The sequence below is a fragment of the Phaethon aethereus genome (genome assembly GCF_964289735.1).
Source record: "Phaethon aethereus genome assembly, chromosome: 5".
NCBI classification, from domain to species: Eukaryota; Metazoa; Chordata; class Aves; order Phaethontiformes; family Phaethontidae; genus Phaethon; species Phaethon aethereus.
The window spans coordinates 38,845,099-38,865,659 of NC_138579.1; the positions used below are offsets into that span (position 1 = coordinate 38,845,099).

General features: G+C 46.0%; 1 protein-coding gene across 1 annotated transcript in view; it reads left to right on the top strand.

Annotated features, from left to right (window-relative positions):
• Positions 1–20,561, top strand: part of RAD51B (RAD51 paralog B) — a gene marked incomplete at its 5' end in the record, with an annotated part of 429,021 nt that overhangs the window by 391,095 nt on the left and 17,365 nt on the right. The window contains 1 exon segment of the mRNA XM_082000471.1: positions 7,702–7,800. Coding sequence (XP_081856597.1) covers positions 7,702–7,800 — 99 coding nt within the window.

Consider the following 20,561-nt stretch of genomic DNA (forward strand, 5'->3'; position numbering starts at 1 on the left):
ATTCAGACGCTCAGCTATTTCCTGCATTGTTCCTGTAGTCAGTGTGCTCCACCTGCTTTTACTTAACCATTTCCTGTTCGCGGCTTCCAGAAACTTTCTGGTGAAATCACTAATCTGCCACAAGATCAGTCTTCACAGTCCCTTTTGGGCAGGCTTCACTAATTTTTTTTTTTTTCCCTCTCTCCTCGGTACACAGACCTTTCAGACTGAGGAGCTGTGCACTGTGTGTGCATGTCTGCATGCATGTGCGTGTGCATGCAGTCAGTAGTTCTGCACCAGGAAAGTATGTGCTGGCTCAGTAGTTCTTTCTGTCTCCATATGCCCCTTTTTTCCTTCTCTTAGTGCTTGGTGCTTTTTGCAAACTTGAGCAAAGAAACAGGCAGTAGCACTGGAGGCAGGTTCCAGGTTCCTCCTTCTGTAGCGTAGAGGGCTTCAGGTATTTATACAGGAAAGACTCTTCCCATTACTTTCAAGCATCTGAGAGCTTTCCCACAAATGAGGGATTTGTTCCCTGGATAGTTTGCCCAAGCTTCAAATTGTTTTCTAACTTTGAAAACAGCAAGGCAATTTCTTCTAGCCTGCTGTTCAGTTTCTCAAATGTGTGAGAGAGCAGGCAAGGTGTGAGGAGCAGGAAGCATCAACCAAACTAAAATAAATCTCTTTCTTACAGTGTAGATAGCTCCCATGAATCCCCATCTCACACTTAGTCACACGCCTTGTAGAAATCACTAGAAAAGCACGCATGCTTCAAGTCTACTGCCCTTAGCCATACGATAGATAACACTGCAGCCACCACTAAAATCAAAATTTATTTGTCACTGCTTTTGCTGCTTGTTTACGTTTTGTATTTCTCTTCTAGAGTAGTGAAATAGATTCTTTAGTTTCCTCTCTGATTCTCATGCTCTTGCACAGCGCTGCAATGTTTGGGTTGCGGTGAGCACTGCAGGGGAATGTTCCCTTCTTAAAATAAATCATGGAAACATTTCTGTTGGAATCAGGGCTTGTAGAAGTTTATTTTTTTAAAATAAGAAGAATGTTGTGCCAACTTTGACCCGACACCATGACCCATTAAAGGGAACAGGCTTGTGATGCATGTCAGTGTATATATACTGACATGTATATATGTATGTATGTATATAGTGTGTGTACATACATGCACATGCACCAGTATACATGCCAGTTATACTGGTATAACTGAGCACTGAAATCATCCTCTAAGAATGCTGGACATGTTGGCCCTGTCTCCATCAGACAGATCTGCAGATTCCTTAACTAGCTCTACTGCAAGTGAGTGTAAGCCAGGATGCTTAGTCTGCTGACTTAGGCGTAGAAGGCGTAGGTCTGTAAGCACGCATCGGCACCGTGGCTGAGCTGCTTCACACTTCTGCAATTATCTTGACGGGCTCACACTCACACACGTTTCTAAACATTTTAAGAACGCCAGACCCCCCATTTTAACTGTAACATAAATATGCGCAGGTAGCACTTCTGTATGGGCTAGGAGGTATGGTCTGGGCATCGCTGATGTCCAGGCAGCTGTCTGCTGTGGGCATAGCACAACCCCACTTAGATCAGAGTTTGCTGAAGTATCCTTCAAGCTGTCTGTGAGCAGCTTTTGAACTTTCTTTTTAATCAGGAAAAGGAAGCAGTTGTTTTCTGCACAGAAGTGCCTTTCAGATTGGCCCAAGTATGTAAAATGGTTACTTTGGTTCCCATCCAGCCCAATTCATTCAATAGTTCATGTCAGGGTGCTTGTCATCAGTGGCATTTGCCCAGGGTGAGTCACACCCACCCAGGCAATGATCTGAGAGAGCCTCCAAATCTTTTTCATCTTCATTTTAGAGGGTGCAGCCCTGGTAAATTCATGACTGTATTGTACAACACAGCTCTTCCTGCAGCAGCTCCTTTTCTTCTATCCAGCTTTCAGCCCAAGAGGCAGCTACGTCCAAAAGAGACTCTGGTTCAGTGCCCGTCTTTGTTTTCCAGATGTTTCTTTCACCACGCCGCTTTCCGGTTACACGGCAAGTTTGGGTGCACTCAGGATATTTTTGCCTCCTTCCTCCACCCCAAAAATGGAGGAAAGCTGAACTATATGAAAATGTAGCAAGAATGAGACCCTCGAGGAAAATGGCAGGGAGGTGTAGAGGACCGTGCAGGACTCTTTCCAGGAAATGGGTAGAAGGTTCATCACATGAGTCACTGAAACCTGAGATGACTAAATTCTTGAAGAATAAACTGTCAGGAATATGATACTGGACAGGACAGTTGCGGAGGGAGAAGAAAACTTCTTAAATAGCTCTTGTTTGGTTTTTTTGTTTGTGATTCATTCCTGAGGAAATTGCCGCGTCTCTGGCCAGGGACGGGGGCCGCGTGCGGGCAGTGCCAGCCCTCCCGTGCAGAGGCAGCAGGCGAGGAGTGCTGGGGTGTGCAGCCCCTCCGCTCCGGGCCCAGCGCTTCTGCCGGCGGGGCTGGGAGGGGATCAGGAGCACTCCATGGCCGTCCCGCCCTGATGAATAAAGTAAGACAGGGTCACAAGTGCACGTACGCCATCTGAATCAATTCGCCGCTTTTTTTGTATACCAGCAGGTATGAGACCAAGAGGAAATGAAGGTATTAAAACTCTAATTCTAAGCTCCTTTTAAAAATTTTTCTTCCTCCTGCTCCAAGCAGTAAACCAAGTTGTACCAATAAAATTGGCCCAAAGCTCTGAATTCGGATTTCAGAGAAGATCTTAAGATTTTAAGTGCCAGTAACAACAGAAGCAGTCAGACTCCTTCCACAGCTACCTCCAGAGGAGCTGAACCAGCATTAGCAGCAGCGGGAAATATTTGCAGTAGTATCTGAGTGTGGAGAAACCCCAATGTTCCAGCACGCCACTGCCAGTTCCCATTTTGGAGAGTTTGACCCAGAGCATTTAAAGTTTCAACATTAGTTCTGTGTCTCATAATGCCATTTACGTAATGATCATTCATTTGGTTCCCATTAAAATCATGGTGTTTCTTCTACAAACCACTACTTGTAAAAATCAAACCACCCAGTTTTTCATTAGATTGTAATAAAGGAAATAAATAGTCTGTCTGTAGGATGCACTCTGTGATTCTCAAACAGGGAATAGGGGGCTTTTTTTCCCCTCTTGAACATACAAAGTTCAGATCTCAGAAGTAGGAATGTGGAAGATCTGTTAAGGGCTGCTGAATCTATCTCCTGCAAAAACACAACGCAGTTGCTCCCCGGTGGATGTTGCTCAGATACTATATTGATAAAAAGAGAGTCTACAGCTCTTCGTAGTGAGCGCGGCAAGAATCCTCTTACAATTGCAGAAATAGTAGGTGTAGCTCTTGCACGTCGTCCCAGGGCCGCTACCTTTTGAGGCAGCGCAGAACAGTTCCTTGTATTATATGTAACAGCACTTTGAAGAATTCAGTTTCAAATGTCTCAAACAATGGGGGTTTCACCACTTCCTGTGGGAGCCTGCTCTGCAGCCTAACTCGTTTCACCATCTGGAGTGTTTTCCTGAGTGTCTGCCCACTTTTAACTTTCTTTTAATTGTGCACCCACTATTTCTTCTTAAAGGTGGCTCACCAAACACTTCTGTTGTGTAAAATTCACATTACGTGGTGCTTTTTTATTTTTTATGAGGATCAAGAAAACCCTGAAAGATTGATGGCTTTTCTCTTTGCTTTTTCTTCCTCAGAAACAATAATAATAAGTAATTAATAATGTATTACTGCTTTTCTAGCCATTCATCTCAGCGAATGGCAAGGAAGGTCCACATTTTTGCACTTCTTACACAGATGGGAAAAACTGAAGCACAGGGCAGGAAACAACTTGCCCAGGATCCTTCAACGAGCCCATGGCAAGACTTGGATTTGTATCCAGGTCTCCACAATAGTGCCGTACTTTTTTTTTAACTCTTTTTTTTGTGTGTGTGTGTCCAGTCCAGTTCCCTTTGGTTTTGTTGGAGTACCTAGGAAGGACAAACTTTCCATGAACTTTATTCAGAACGCTCATATTGTAACTGAAAGGTCAGCTTGTTGAATATTTAACAGTTACTATCTTTCCAGTGTGTTGGTTAAGCATCCTAATTAAGTAGTGATAAATAAAACCAACAAAGCATTTTAACAGACTGATTCAGTCCCTAGGGCCTCTGAACTGAATTTCCTCCAGCTAGCCTGTGTTTTCCTGGTTGCGGATTGTCCAGATTGAACACAGTATGTATCAAGCACACTCTTATCAGTGCACTGCAGGGAGATTTCCTTCCTTCTCAGTGCCACCATGCTTACTTCACCTGCCGTATTTCCCTTAGCTGTGGTTTTTGGTAAGCATGTTTCTCAGAATCTGGATAGTTGCTGAATTATAAATCTTGCCATTTGGAACAATAACACTGCAATCTGTACAGCACGACGCGCTGGGTAGAAAGCGATATCCAGCCCAGTACTGAACAGGCTCACCTGGGTATCAGAAGCAGCCTGGCCTTGGCAGCACAGAGCTCTCCGTGGGCTACTAGCAGGCAGGGTGTTTCTCCTACCTGGCCTTAAGGCTTCTGCCTGTCCGGCCTGTCGTTTCAGTGAATATCTTTACTGGGACTAGATCTGCCTGGGCGTATGGCAAGATGAGTTTTGTTCCTCACCTCCCCATGGGAATGTTCAGGGAAGGCAGCCACAGCCGTGTGCTTGCAGTCCGATCTGCAGGGGTCTCGTAACTGCCCCACACTGATCGGACACTGAACTGACAGCACCCATCATGTGCGAGGTGCAGCACTCTGTATGGATCGAGAAATGTGAAATTAGAGCTCTGGGTAGGCCAGAGTTATGTCTGAGGGACAGCACATAGACCCTCCTGGCTACTGACCGCTTTCGAAGTATGCCAGTACGTGAAGCCCTTACTGTCTGAGTTATTCCCCCCGCTGCTCCTTCAGGCCTCCTTTATTCCAGGTATCATTGAGCTAGCGTCTGAGGATTTACCGAAAGCTGCAAGACTGCTGTAGGTCACTGAGTACAATTGTCTTTGCTTTCAGACTGAGTTTGAGAAATTACCAGTGGTGTCATGCTTATGCCTCCTGGCCATGTGCATAGAGGAAGCTAAGAAGCAACACTAGATTACATAAAGCAGGGAAATCCCCCTCAAACTTCTCGCAGACTATCTCAAACTGAAGTTGATTTGCATACATGCACTACAAATAACTTTGCAATAGCTTCTAGCCCCATGAAAGGGTTACATGTGCTTGCCTATAATCATTTAGGCCAGTTCCACCAGTTGAACCACTCACAGAAAATAAAAAAGACTGAATCAGAGCCTGTATAGAAATCTAAGCAGTTTTACGTACCATCAGCCTACTTCAGATAAGGATACAACTGGATAGCTTTATGGTTTGTGATTATGGATGGGTGGTATCATTCTTCAGCTAAACTTGCAACTAAGCTTCCTATAAAAACCCTGTTTGGTAGAAAATATACCTTACTGAAACCCAGAAAAGAGCTATGGTATCCTGTAGTTGAAACCTATGGCCAGCTGCTTTACAAAATCTGACACTCATTAGGCCTGGAATTCCTGAGCGATGCTGTTCAAAAAGCAGTGGTGTTACACAGACTTCCGAAATTCCTGTGTCTTTTTTAAACATCATGGTTTAACAGAAACAAACAGGTGAAAAAAAAAAAGAGATGGCATATTGAAAATGCATAGTTACTGGGTTATCTCAGGCTCAAAAATGTAGTTGGCTAATATGGCATTATACAAAAATCTTTTACATTATCTTTGATGCACTAAGAATGACAATGTTTATAAGCCTAGTACATCATGACTACAGAATGCCTAAATTCTTCTTGAAGACAGGTTGTATTTTCTGTTGCTGAGAGAGTAGGCTTTCGGGGGTTAGGGGGTTGGTTTGTTTGTTGGTTTGTTCTAATAGGATAAGAATATAAAGGTCCCAAAGGCTCGCTAAGAACTGTTTCTTTGGAAAGAATTTGCTCACCTACTCCCTTTCCTAGCTTTCTATTGAAACAAGTTCTCACATACATTTCCTGCTAGCCCTCTCCCAAAGGTAGACAGAGTGTATAGACAACTGCACTGATTCTTTAGGCTCTCCCAGTAAATTCACAGAAGGATTTTCTGTACATCTTCTGCGTTGTCAGGCCAGCTCTACATTAAAATTAAGTGTAGTTGGGTAGGGATACAATTTTAAGCCATGCTGCAGATGCCTTGCAGTAAATACCAAGGCTGTTTTAAACAGTCTTAGAGGTGCTTTTGTCAGTATATGCCTTTGAGGAATTCATCAAAGGTGTATTGGTAAAAGTGGGGTTTCTTCTACCTGCATTAGGATTATCATCATTGCCAGTATAGTTATACCGGGACAGCTATATGAACAACTCTTTTCTAGTGTGATTAACTCTTTTCTAGTATAGTTAACACACAGGGCTAGAGAGGAGCAAAACCGAGACGCAACTTCCCTTGACAACCTGGGTAAGCCTTGTGTTTCTTCTATAGTATCACCTCTGTTAATATTAATAATGTCATGGCCTGTTTGCAGTGGAATACCTTGCCTTTCACCCTCTTCCTTTCAGCTTTATTGACTTTCTTCAAAGCTTTGATACAGAACAATAGGAATCAGCCCAGATATGAACTGGCTGTTCTGCAGAGTCCTTCAGGCGGCTCATGAGGTCTCCCCATGCTACGATGCAGCTCGTCTCAGTGGGTCAGCTGTAGAGATTGGAAGAGGAGAAGTACATATTTAAATAGGCCTGGGACACCTTGCAACCCAGTTAACAGCAGCAAACATGATGACATGATGTGATCTGACTGGTGATGGATTAGTACCTTGGATATTTTGGTCCTGATAACTGTGTGTGTTTCTTCAGTTTGTGTTCTTTTCATTAGCTTGCAGGTTGATCAGGAAGGCTTTCATTTTGGTTTTTAGTATCTCCTCTCACAAACAACAGTCCATTGTCTACATAAGGTGTCTAATCACAGTAATATCCTGTACTTACATAGAAAACTTTATCCCAAAGCACTTTACAGCCTGGCATTGACATGAGACTAAGATTAAAAGAGAAGCAGCCCATACTGTTTAAGAAGCAGGCTCTGCTCTCAGCCTAGGTATTAGCAAAGTACATAGGGTGGAGCCATAATATTTTCTCTAAATCCAAGGCAATTTGCTAATAAATAGTTGGAAAATGCATTGGTATAAGCTGTGCACTGTTTAACTCTAGGAAATGTGCTGGAACTGTAGAAAATAAGCTGTGGTAGAGAATGTCGGTCCTCTTGCACATCCTGTTCTCTGTTCATACACACTGGCTACCAAAAACGAGTTTTATTGGAAAAAACTAGGGTGATGCAAAGGTCCTCAGCAAGTATATGCTGGCCTTTGGAGAGCTCTGCCAGAGGATGGTAGAGGGTCCTGGACTAGTCTAAGGTTTGGCTCCAGAGCACGAGAGTAGCATCAGAAACTTTGCCAGCCAGAATGAGGAGAGTCTGGACACTGGTAACTAGAAGGACAGCCAGGCAGGCAGCACAAAGAGGTTCATTACATAAAAGTGACTCCGTTTTCAGCAAGTCTATGAAATTAGTTCATACTAAACTAATTACCTTGATTCGTTTGTGGATTAAACGGGTTTCCAAGTGGTTCTTCACTGGAGGAAATGGTAACTTTGTGATCTCATTCTGACACATTGGCATTGGGGTGTCTGTCTTTATTGTGTGTTTCAGATGGAAAGGATCAAACAAATTTAACCTGGGAAGGAACCAATCCTGCCCTGCAGACCATACGAGTGAGGAACACTGCCTTGAAAGATGCTTTACCGAGCAGTACTGGTGAGACTCTGAGCAATACATCCAATCTATAGAAAGGACAAATGAGACCTCCATTAAGAAATGAATGAAAGACAGCATTGGTTTTCAAAAATTCAGTGAAGCAGATAGTGAACATTCTTCTTCTTTTGTCTCATTAAAGACTAACTTTAAAACCAAGTGCTGTTCTTTGTATGTGTGGGGTCATAATTAACTCTGAACTTACAAAAATCCTGTATTTCGTTCAGGTTAATTTAAGTGGCATAATAATAAAAGCCTCTGTACAACACACATGCTAGTGAAGCAACACAGGCCACACATGTCTTCCTAATTCACCCCGTCACTTCACCAATTTGGAGGAACTGCCAGTCAAACACTCAAGAGTGCTTGGTGTCCACAGCCCATGACACAGTGAAGTGTTCACTTCTGCTTTTTAAGAGAAATTATAAACCCACTCATTGGCTTAATTGAGAAGCAATAGTTCAGTGAGCTCTTATTCCTGTAACTCACTGGAAAATCATCAGAGATGATGTCATAGAGTTGCTAATAGCCAGGCTCTGACAGTTCAGAATGGAAGGAGAACATGTGGCAATCCAAAAGGTGGGAAGATCAGTGTGTATTACAGCTGCTTAGCTTCCTCTGCCTTCAAAGCACTTTTAAAGCATTCACAACGTGACTGCAAACCACAGAACTATTTACTCACCTTACAGACTTAGTGAATGTATGATTTGCTCAAGGCTGCTGAAGGCATCGCTGGCTGCGCTGTGATCAGGATCAGGTTGTTCCTGGCTCTCAAGCCTCACATCCCTAAGGGAAAGCCATGGGTTCAGTTAGTGCCGACTGCTGATGCACAGTCGCCATTGGCCCAAGAGGCTGGTTCTGTCCTCGGGGGTCACAGGAAAAGCCTCCCTGAGCGACCTCTGGAAAAGCAGAGTAATCTGTACAGAAATATGGGAGGTCTGGAGTACTGCCGAGGTGGCTGTAGGAAAGCCAGCAAGGAAATCAGCTGCAGTGGGGTCACCTGTGCTAGTGAGGTGAGCAGGCTGGCATCCGCTGTTTGCTAGGCAGTCTTTGGGTGACGAGAGTGTTCCTGTGGAGCATACGGCTTCTATTAAAAAGTGCTGCCCACCCTTACCATGGCAGTGCAAGACTGAGAAGCTGAGGGGATGTGGAAGCTGATGTCGCGTCACTCCCAGCCACCAGCAGGATGGCATGGAGAAGGCTACTCTGCTGCTATCTACTCACATGCCCGCTCACACAGCTTTGGGCTCTCCTTTAACAAGGAAGTTTCCATCACAACAGGGAAGCTACTCCATTTCAATAAGCTACTTTTAAATGCGTTTCACCTTGGGGAAGAGCAATTCTCCAGCTTTAGTGTTACCAGTTCTGTGCTTTGAAGAAAGTGTCTTTGTAAAATTTAATTTTAATTTTGTTTTAACTAAAGTTTAGATTTTCTTCTTGACAGTGCTGCACTACTGGCTGTTCAGTCAAACTCTGCTGAACTTGCTTGTAGCCATTTTATCTGGGTATCTTGGAAATATTTGGTAGACCACTCAGACACAGGAGTGTTTTTTGCTCTTACAGTCACATGCCTGGTTCCAGGACCTTTCAGAAGCACAAAAGGCTGAAGGCAGGGAAAATTCCACTGAGATGCATTCATGTCTCCAGGGAGCAACTGCACTCTGTTTAGACTAAAATTTCTCATTGCTGCCTCTCCTTTTTTAAAGAAAACATGGAAGGAGAGAGGGGAAGCTGGAGGATAGGTTTTTTTATTATTATAAACACCAAAATGCAAACACTGTTGCACTTATTTCTCTCATATTGCAGGACTGTTTGCAGTTGGAGAGGGCAATAAGCTTTTTAATGCTCTCTGCACTACCTGGGAAATGTCTATCCAAGTTCTAAAATGTTTTACAAACATTAATGAATTAAAGCTTAATCCCCTTCTTTGCAGCTCCATGAAGCAAGTGCTAAATACAGTTTAAAGACAGGGCTAATGAGACTAAAAAAATTGTGCCTTGCCTCAAGTCACATGGGCAGCATGGCAAGAGGACTCGGGTCTTTCGAGTCCCGGCTTTCTACCTTACGCCACAGACAACACACACTCCTTCCCTTTTCAAGGCTTGCTGTACTTCCCCTTCTGGTGTATAAGGAAAACATGCTGGCATCACACCCTGAGATAACCTTGTTTTTTCCCCCTTGGAACAGAGAGACTACTCACAGCTGCTGTCCCATGGGATTAAGATGTTGAAAAAATCAGACGGATGGGGGAGTAGGGGGGAAGCAAGTTACTGCTCAGTCTGCTTTGCGCATGTTCTGCCTCCACTGCTGCCAGTGGAGCTGGTGTACCATTGGGAGCAACCTCAAACATTTTTGTGTATGCTTCCATGTAATATTCAGGCAGGGCAGTGGTAAAAATGCCATAATCAAGGAGAAAATTTGGCTGACAAGAAAATTGGACAGATGAGCCAATAAGTCACTCCTGTATCCTTCTGTACGTGACCTGCATTTCTTACTGCTTCTTATTCTCAGAATCCTGTAACTGCTGCTGCAGCTATCTCTTTCACCTCCTCAGAAGAGAGGGATAATCCATCAGCCAGTTCCTTTCTAGTGGTATGAGTCAGGTTTTTACCAGGGGAATTAATGGTCAGTTGAAAAGAGTTGCTCCCAACAGGGCTGAGCAAAAAGCAATGTGCACATACGTCATGAAGTGGAAGAGAAGGAAACAAATCTGTAGATTTAAAGGTTTTGAATTATTTCTTTTCCCTTAGCTTCCCTTGTCCACACCAATCAATAACCAGACGTGCAAAAGCTTGGAAATGCATTGATGGTGGCTGGCATAAGCGGGACTGAGAGCTTCTTCCACTGTGCAAACAAACCTGAAGTCAGTCACCCCCCAAAACCGTGGAGGGTGTGTACCAGCTATTCCAGCCCTTGTAGGTGAGAGATGCTGGGAGAAAAATGAGATCACAGTGCAGCAGCCTCCTCCTGTCTCTCCTGTGACCCCACGGTGTACCCCAGCACTGGTGCCCTTGGCCTCTTCACGCTGTTACCTTCTATGACAAGGCCCCAGCACTGGTCCTTGGGTACGCTGCTTCTGTAGTACCCTTCCCTGCTAGGGATCTGAGGATCCAGGCTCACGGCAAACGCTGTGCACAGTGCTCATTTCATTCCCCGCTGAAAGGCAGCCAGGCCTGAGGTGGAACATGGCAAGCGCTTTGCCGCGCCTGGCAACTCCACGCAGCTGCTGAAAACAGTGGGGAAAAAAGCGGTGTACAAGCGCAGGGGAATTTTCACATAGGCAGGATGTAATTAGCAGAGCTGGAATTTGGCCAGGACGCTGGGGTTAAAACACTGGCTTGCAGGTAACACACTGGGATCTTTCATAATTCAAATGCTCAGGATCTCCCATTTCCATCTTACCTAGAAGATGTCAGAAGACTGTTCCCTATTTAATGTTCCTGGGCAGCTCTCGAACGTCTGACACAAAGGAAAAAGTGTCTAATGGTGGTGCACCTGCAGTGCTTCTCCGCCAGCAACTGCCCACCGCAGCCGAAAGGATCACATCCTGACACATCCTGTACGGCTGCCTCACGGTACAACAGGCCACGGCTGCCTCTGTGCTTGGGGTTCACTTCACCTTTAGCTCTCATTGCTCAGTTTTCAGGCCCCAAATCCTCACCGAACAGAAAGAAAAGACGATAAAATTAGGGCAGCTCGTCACACATAAAACAGGAGAGAGAGAACATTGCCATTAGGTGCTGCTTCAACCTTATTCTCTGCCCTTTGAAATAGTACCAAATCAAGTATCAGGCAACAGAGAATTAGATGACGCTTCTGTCCCCAGTGCAGATGAGCAAGCTTTTCCAACTGGCCTTGCTGGTAATACACAAAGCATTAAGAGCTCGTGCCTCCTCCTTCCTTCCAGCACAGAAGTCATGTTCAAAGCAGCAAAACACTTTTTTCCCCTTCGTGATCTCACTTTCCATATAAGCAATCTTTGTGTTTACTATGAGGATGTTGAATGTCCACAAAAGGTCAGGGAAGTCATTCATGAACCTCATGTGTGGAAAGTCTGCACAACGTTTCTAACACGATGTGGCCCACAGTCTGAAATATAAATAATTGCAAACCTTTAACCCCTCGTCCATCAGACCCGCAGACCGTGTACAGTTCGAAGAGCTGACTTCCTCCCTGTGGTGCAGTGCATGCAAGCAAAACAAGAAGTGTTCCTGCCATCCGAGAAAGCATAATCTCTGCATCAGTAAGTCATAAAAAAGGGACCCCTCCTATGCTTGTGAGGGCTCTCCATATTGTCTGGGGTTTTTGTATGCCCAGGCAGCCATGCAGGTCCCCTTCTTTGTCAAGTGTTGCTTAAAAGAACCACCGACCAAACTTGCTGAGAGCACCTCAGTCAGTGGGATAACAAACCTACGGACTGACTCGAACGGCAAAGTGAGCAGGAGAGAGTAAAGTACAGGCAACTGCAGGCAACAGGAAATCCAGCCCTAATAAATAAAATGTCTTATAGCCAGAAAGAGGAAATAAACAGCAGCAGCAGCACAAACTGAGAACACAGAAGAGGGGAACACAGCATAACTGTGGCACAGGAATCACTGCATTACAGTGAGCTTATTTTTACAGAACGTTGTCCCAGTTTGTTATGTGTTCAGACTGCAAAAAAAAGCAGGGGAGTGGGAGGACTGCTCAAAGAGAGGGTCTCTATCAGAAGAAGTTGTCAGCAACCACTGTAATTAAGGAAGCAGCCAGAGCACACACAACCTGAGCCGCCGCCAAAGTGAAATGAAAGCATTTTTTGTTTGCAGCCGTAGCCCCGAAGGATAATAAAAGATGGCTCTACTGTGCCAAGTGAGGAGCTGCAGGGACACCGTTATTAGATGGCGAATGCCCTGCTCCCATCTTCCCAAAATTACACACCGTGGGGAGGCAGCAAGTTATTCTTCCTATGTGCGCTTTCGAAGCACGTGCCCGCATGCCCGTCTGACTGCAGCTGCCGCCTCGGGAGGCAGCCACCAGGCAGGTGAGCCCCCAGCCGCCACGGCTCCGACGGAGGTGGCACGGCCTGAGCTCTGCCTCCCAGCCGATGGGCTCTTCTGGCGCTGCTTGGTCCAGATTGCCAAATCAGCAACCCTTAATTTTTCCCCCCATGGCACTGCCACCACCAGTGGGAGCTGCCGCATTCAGAAGACCTGCACCCCGCTCTCCTCCCAAGGGTGGCTGCATGTAGGAGGCTCGCTGGTCCCTTGGCAAGGAGCTTCGTGCACAGCACGCCGGAACAGTACGCTTCTTGCTGCTGGTAGCATTCTTCACCTGGAATGGCTGCGTGGCCTGCGCCCATGCGGTGGGTGCTGGGGAGCGATGGGTGGGCTGGCAGAGCCAAGGCCAGCGCAGACCACCTCAGCCGTGGGATGGTATCGTGAGGCTTTTACCGGTGGCTGTAGAAACTCGTGTGCAAGTTCAGCGAAGGGAAAGAAGTCATTCACAAATTGCCTGCATATTTCTGAATTCATTCACTGAGTGGCGTTTGCCTTTCATCCTCCCCCCCGAGCCCTGTGTGCATTGCTGGCATTCTCTCCCAATCCCATATAATAATTCCCAGGTCTCCACAAGCCACTGCCTGCCAATGGAGCCCACGGTCATTAGACCACCAGCCCTGTCACATGAAAAGTTACACGCAAAGGTTTAACACTTTCTCCTGACCCCAGCCCCCCGTTCCCGTGAATCCCCCGCAGTGTTTTCCTAATCGGGTGCCAGGGAAGCTTTGCACCGGGCAGGATGCTAAGAAGGTGGCTATTTAGCTGCAGCATTTCCAGAGTCTTTGAGCTCTCTCCTAAGCTGTAAATACAAGCAGTGGAGCCAGGTGAATGTCTGACAAGGCTGCCATTTAGACCTGAAGAAAAAAAAGAACTGCTGCTTTCCAACCAGATGCATATTGCTGTTGCCCCACCTTCTCTAGCCCAACAGTCATACTAATGGCTTCAGCAGGGTATGGAAATCACTTCTTAAAGCCTATATATAGGGTACACAGCTATGATCCAGTATAATTTTAACCTTCACTGGACATTGCCTATATGTTTGTTACTAGGGAATCAAAAGGAAAATACAATCCTTTCCCCAAAGCCTTCCATTACCAAATTCTAGATGATAGTGCAGGTATGTAATACATCACACAACCTGTGAAAGTGACAAAATATTTTCTTTTGCATCCCTCCTGCCTGTGAGACATTGGAGAAAACGCATGCATTTGGAGACTCTCAAATGGAAGTGACTTTTTATTAAATATAGATGAAAAGCAGAAATGCTCAAAAGCTGTTTCTGATACATAGGCAGTGACAGTTGTTTCCTTGCTATTGCTGTAACGTGAGGGAGTGCAGGTATCTCCTGCAGAAAGAGTTCTTGTTCTCCACCTCATACTTCCACGTAGGATTGCATGCATGTGACCACGTATGATTCATGAATTGCAGCTTGGCTTTGGAAAGCATGGGAACTGTGTCTGGCTGTCAGGGCCCAGCGTTCATCTGGGTTTCACATGGCCCCCCCCAAAGACGTGCCAGTTGCACCTTCCAGCCAAACAGTTGGATAATCAAACTGAGCATTTGGTTTCAGTTTTGGGTTGTTTTTTTTTGGAGGAGAGGGGGGCAGGCTGGTTATGAACTCAAACCTATACACGCATTTTTGTGGGTTTAAGTGAAAAGACCATGGCAAAGTTTTAAGTTACAGTCTATTTATATTCTTCTGGTTTAAGGTCCATCATTACCAACATAACTTTCAAAAAAACCCAAATAGAATTGACAGTATTTTTCAATTTCTCTGCTTTTCTCATGCATTCAAAAGTTTAAGCCTGTTCTGCTTGACTGGCTGGCTGTTTGATTGTTCCTTTATGTTTTATTACATTATTTAATTCTTAATTGTAAGCCTCCGAAATCATAAAATCTGAGTTCTAGTCTCAGTCTCTACACTCAAATGTAACTACTGAAAAGTGGCTTGTCTAACTTTAGTATATATGGCATTTAACATACTTTGCTTAAATTGTATATTTCCAACTCAATCCAAACAGGAGACGAGAAATCCTGCTTCTCCCAGATGAGAGCATACCTGAATAATATAGGAATGACTTTTCTCGCTGAAAAGCATTAACAAAATGCATGCATAAATACTGGGGTTTAATCAGCCGGTGCTGCCTGTTTATTTAAAGGAAAAACTTACTTAACTCTTCAGGAGGGATTCAAACTACTGGTGAGAACGGAGATAGGTCTGAGCACCCAAATGGTAACATGTTTGTGGAAGAAAATACGAGTCGGTGATCTGCTGGCATTGCCCATCCTGCCACATGATGGCCAGGAGACCGGCCGGGAGGATCTTCCACTTCTGGGAAGTGCAGTGAAACGGGAGAGGCTGGTGATGGCCAGATTGTCTTTCCTTCTATGAAGCATTGTCTTCAAGATACTGCTGGACATTCAGTCAGTCAGATATTTTGACAATTTGAACAATAAGATGAATAAGTAGCGCAGCATGTGCCATGTCTCTTAAATACCCTTCCTTGCCAAAAACAAACGTGGCGCGTTTCCCAGGCTGAGGAAAGGGGTATCGTTTCCAGTCCACCAAGTCATCCTTCTCTCTTCACACACCCCTCGCCATCCCCAACCGCACAGCGGGCTGGGGTGAAAGGAAACATCACTCTGAATTACTGTACTGTTACCTGTCAGGGGGGAGAGGGTGCGTGTGCACATAACGCATTATTTTGTGCGTGTTTCTGAGCAGTATTCTATTTGCAGTCACTTTACAGTGGCACAAGAGAGAAGTAGCAAGCCGAGGCGGTGCCTACGCAGGCAGGTAAGAGCCAAACCTGCACGCCCCTCCGCCATGCTCTGCGAGCCGTGCCCGACCGCGCTCGCGCGCTGCCGCGACGTACCTTCAGAGGGGCCTTGGGCCAGGGCGCCGCACGGCCTGGGGGGATGCCAGAGGAGCTTTTGTCTGCACTTTCACTGCGGGGTTAAGAAGGGCAATTAGCATTTGGGTCAGAGCACATGGAGCAGCCCCGGCTGGGGTGGGAGCAGTCACACTGCGAGGCCACACTTGAACGTGGCCGCTTTACTGTACCGCCCCGGGTACAAAGCCTACTTGTGTGGGGCGCGTCCCGTCGTGCGTCACGCTTTGGTTGTCGGTGGCGGTTGTGGGTTCCTGGGGGGTGACACAATAACCTCTTTATGCTTAAAAGAATAGCGGGGGAATTGCAGGAGGCCATTGGCAGCGTAGCGGCAAAGAAGTGGTTTGGCTTTTGTCTGTCCCTCAAGGTAAGATGCCCAGGCAGTCGCTGAGCTGCCTCCAATGTGTTGGGAGGAGCCCACACGTAAAGCAGCGTCGAAGGTAAACGCGGAACTTTGGGTATCTGGATGGGAGAGGAGTTAGTTAGGGGAAACATCCAAGGAAGACCCAATGTTACCTCTGTGGTAACAACATGATACAACTGCTTTTTTAGGGTAGAGTTTTACAGCCGCTCACTCTGAAGTCTCGGCTGCCCCCACTGCCTTCAACACCAGTGCAGCCACGCAGGGAATGCGCTCAAAGAGCTGATCTGGCTGGAAATTAAACTGGTGGTTTTAATTAAAAAAAAATAATTAAAAGGTTTGCTTTACTAGAATGTCTCAAATTTTTATTCAAAGAGGACTGGACAAATAAAAATACTAAGACTTGAAAAGGGCCAAACCAGATAGCAGATTGAAAAAAATACTAATACAGAGTATTTTAAAATAAAAGTTAGTTAAATCTTTCTTACTGTATCCATCACTGTCTCCTTTGCCAGCCTCTCAGCCATCCACTCCATAAAGCAGTAAGCCTAAACAATTCAGATATGCTAAGCAAAGCTACTCTGAATGTGGCTTCTAGCCTAATAAGTCAGAGCCTTATCCAGTTCCCATGAAGAGCATCAGGAAAGTGTCCTCCAACACTAATAGACATAAGATTGGCTTGCAGAACAACCATGTAACTTTTGACCAAAAAGTGAAGTTTTTCTAAAGCACTGATAAAAAATTCACACAGGACAGCATGGAAACTCTGACTGGAGCAGACGCATTGCTAAATACATTTCAAGCAAATATAATCATTTTTGGAGCCACACTCATTCTCACAAGTGATGTGTGCTCTAAGGGGAAAATACAAACCAAAAAAAATTTTAAAGGAAAAAAATAATTTATAATTTCTTTGTTATGGATGTGCAAAAAGACTCCCCCTCTGCTGCTGGGAAAACCAGTTCCTGCTCCATAAGCATTAAAGCACATCCTAATTTTTAGAAAGCATTTGTTAGGCAAAACAGGTTATTTATTTTTTACGATGCTTGCTTTTTTTGCAATTGGAGTCTTTCTGTTGATGCCAGCTGCTTTAGTTGTAGGTATGTTCTGGGAGGTGGTGTCTGTCAGTAAGTCCCACGTGGGTGTCCCCTTGGCTATCTCTCATAGCCGCCCTTCTATAAATCACAGCGTATTAAAAAAAAGGGGATAACACTGACATGTGAACTAATCCCCACATCAAAGAGAGCAATTCTCCCTCCTCTAAACACCCGCCCCCCTCTTTCGCTGGGAAAAGTCTAATGCCTAGAAGGTGATTTACACAAAACTTCATCCCGGTTGTTAGGAAACTTGCAGTGCCGCTTACTCGCCAACTGCAGAAGAAACCTGGGAATCAGGGTAACCACAATAGCTAGCCTGCGGCTTCCAGCGTTTGGCAATTCAGGACAGAAAAAAAACAGTTGGCTTGTTGCAGCAAACTTGTGTATATGTTGATTGCATGGCAGGATAGGCATGTATATAGACAGATGTAAACGTGACTAGTAACGTGGGTCTGTATGGGCACATACATATCTGCATGTGCCTACTTGTACAGGCACGGGGCTACCTGTCCTAACACATACACAAACACACACAGATGCACACACAAATAGCTCACGCTCTATCTGCTAGGAGCAAAGAAGGCCAACAGGAAATCTATATGAAAAACATAAGCCCATATGGGCATACAGCTGTACATCAGGTGTCCTAGCTATGGAGAGGGCTAGCTGTCTGTGGAGTGTGCACCCTTAAAGAGTTCATTCCTGCCGCAGGCCCGTTTTTGAGCTAATGGTTCAAACGCTAGGAATATATGGGCAAGGGAAATACTGCTATGCAAGACAGGATTAAAATGTAAACTCACTCCTGCCCTTGCCTTTGCAAATGCTCCCTGTGCCCTGACTAAGCATACAAGGTACTTCCAAATAACTGGCTGTCTCTGGAATGCAACTGAAAGGAGGAAAAAATACTTCTGTCTGGCTCGATAACTCTTTTTTCCAAATCAGCACTGAGTCTGTGCTCACAAAGCATACACAGCATGGACAAAAACTATACTGGTAGTTCTGTATTTGTAATCAATAAGCAAAAATACCTACCCTGTGTGAAATTAGCTGTATTCAAGTGCATTTCTATGAGTACATAACTGTATATAAACTAGTTACAGCCACCAGCATCACTCCTTCTGGTTGATTAATTCAGTCTATGCTTGCTGCTCTCCTCTCCCGCCACCCACGCAGGGAGGCAGGGATGCCCTGGGGCCAGCACCCACCCCCCCCAGCCTCCAGGTCATCCCTTGCCCCAGGCCAGAAGGCCATGAGCACCGTGTCGGCCCCAGCCAGTGTCACTGCCAGAAGAAGCACGTGAGGGTCGCTCCCAGTGCAAGAGAGTGAACAGGAGTGGGGAGCAGAGCTGGGTTTAAATAAAAAGCTGCCTTTTTTGTAGCCATTGGTTGGTTGTAGTCCAGCTGCTTTCACCCAGGCACTGGGTGTGATTGCACAAGAACTGAGGGGTGGAAGCAGGTAGCGGAGGGCAGCGAGACACCACAGCATCTCCCTTTGGTGGCAAGTGATGGCTTAAATCATTCGTGAAAATACAGCCTGGGGGAGAGCGCCAGGCGTGCCGGGGGCCCCCCAACTCCCGCTCCACCCCAGGGAGGGCACGGCACGCCTGTGGGGGAAAGGCAGAGACCACAGCTTTTGCTGTTCCAGTTACACGCTCCCGCCATGTAGATGTGCAGCTCTGCGTGTGTCTGTGCCTGTCCCCTCCCCTGTGTCAAGTGGAGAGGATGTGAAAGAAACCTCAGCGTGGTTGCACCTTCACCTCCAGTGTGTGGAAAAACAAACACAGCCATTCTCTTGTTTGTTGATTTAGTGCAGGGTGCTCCTTCCATTACAAAACCATTTCCCTGCAGGCAACAGGCTAAAACCTCTTTGCTTATTATTCTGCAAAAGAAAATGAGGGTTTCAGGAGGAACGCAATCTTCAAGCATCTCTTTTGTTGATAGACAGAGAGATTGAAAGGAGAGAGCCCTCCCAGCTACCTCTCAGCAACTGTGCCATGCTTCCTTGTTGTGCGAAACTCTGCATGTTTTCTGGCTCAGAAACACATGCCACATGTATCTCTCTTTCTCCTCTTCTTGAAATACAGTTCTTAGTATGGGAGAGCTTTGTGCTTAGAAAGTTAAGCATGTGCTTCATCACAGGTATTTATATAGAGATGGCTCTGACCACCGCAAGCTGCATCCAGAGCCGCAATTCGCAGACCCCTCCCACCCCCGCAGCTATAATTTTCAGAGCCAAAACCCCAGGCGTGAACACTTCTGAACAAGGGGAGGTTTCCTCCTGCTGCTCAGGTTGATGGCTGCCCCAGCTCTCATTTAGGACAGTGTAAACACCAAGCTGACTTTTTGATCTGGCACAGCAAAGTTGGACTCTGGGCATGAGATACACCCCTGTTCGAAGCAAACACAGAGGAAATGTATCACAAGTCTCTCTAGCCTGTTTGTGTTTATGAAGTGCACCCAGTGGCAGCTCCTGGTGCTGACTGGGACAAGTCTGGATGAAAACTGCAAGAAGAGCAGCAAAGTTTATCTAGAGCTGGCACCAGTTTTGGTGCTCGGCTGAATTAGTTGTTTCTACTGAGTCGAAAACTCTTTGCTTGTGCCAACACCACCGCCCCAAAATAATCAAACTGCTCTCAACACCTTTTTTTCGTCAGTTAAAATCACATCTCTGCCAGCTGGTCTTTTAGATGGCAGCTCTTCTGGCTGGCCTTTTAGGTGGCTGGCGCTTTACCCTCCTCCCAAGTCCAAACCAACTACATTAAAAAGGGATGAATTTACATTGCGAGGGGGAAGGGTATCCCAGACAATGTCAAAGGAAAAGCAGATCAAAAAGAGCTGCTAGTATTGGATACGTGGGCTGTCCTTTCAGCTCCTTTGGGCAATGTCCTTTCAGCACAAGAAAAGCTCAAAGGAATTCGCTTAATCTGTTGTCAAACAGAGAGTCCGTGATGGGAGACAGGTCTGTCATCACCCGGGCAGGGAACCAAGCCTGTCTGTAATGGCTGCGAGCTCCTTCACCCTTTCCCAGCATTTCATATCTGTAACGGCAGTGAGTTCACGGACTTGCACCTTGCTGGCCTGGCGCTGAGCATCTCCCCGCCCTGTGACGCCAGGACCCCTTCCCTCCCGCTGCTCTTGGGAGAGACGGCAGCACACGGCACGGGCGCTGCCGTAGCGCAGCACACGCGAAGGCTGCCGCGGGCAGGAATCGCTCTCCGTAACTCTCCTGTGCGAGGTGCTGCAGACAAGCGCGGAAGTGCCTCGCAGGGCACCGGCAGCGGTTTCAAAGAGTTGGGAGGTCAACAAAGCAAGAGCTTCAGCATGACTGCCAGTTGCGAGTCTGAATATAGACATGTAAGAGCAGCCTGACCCAC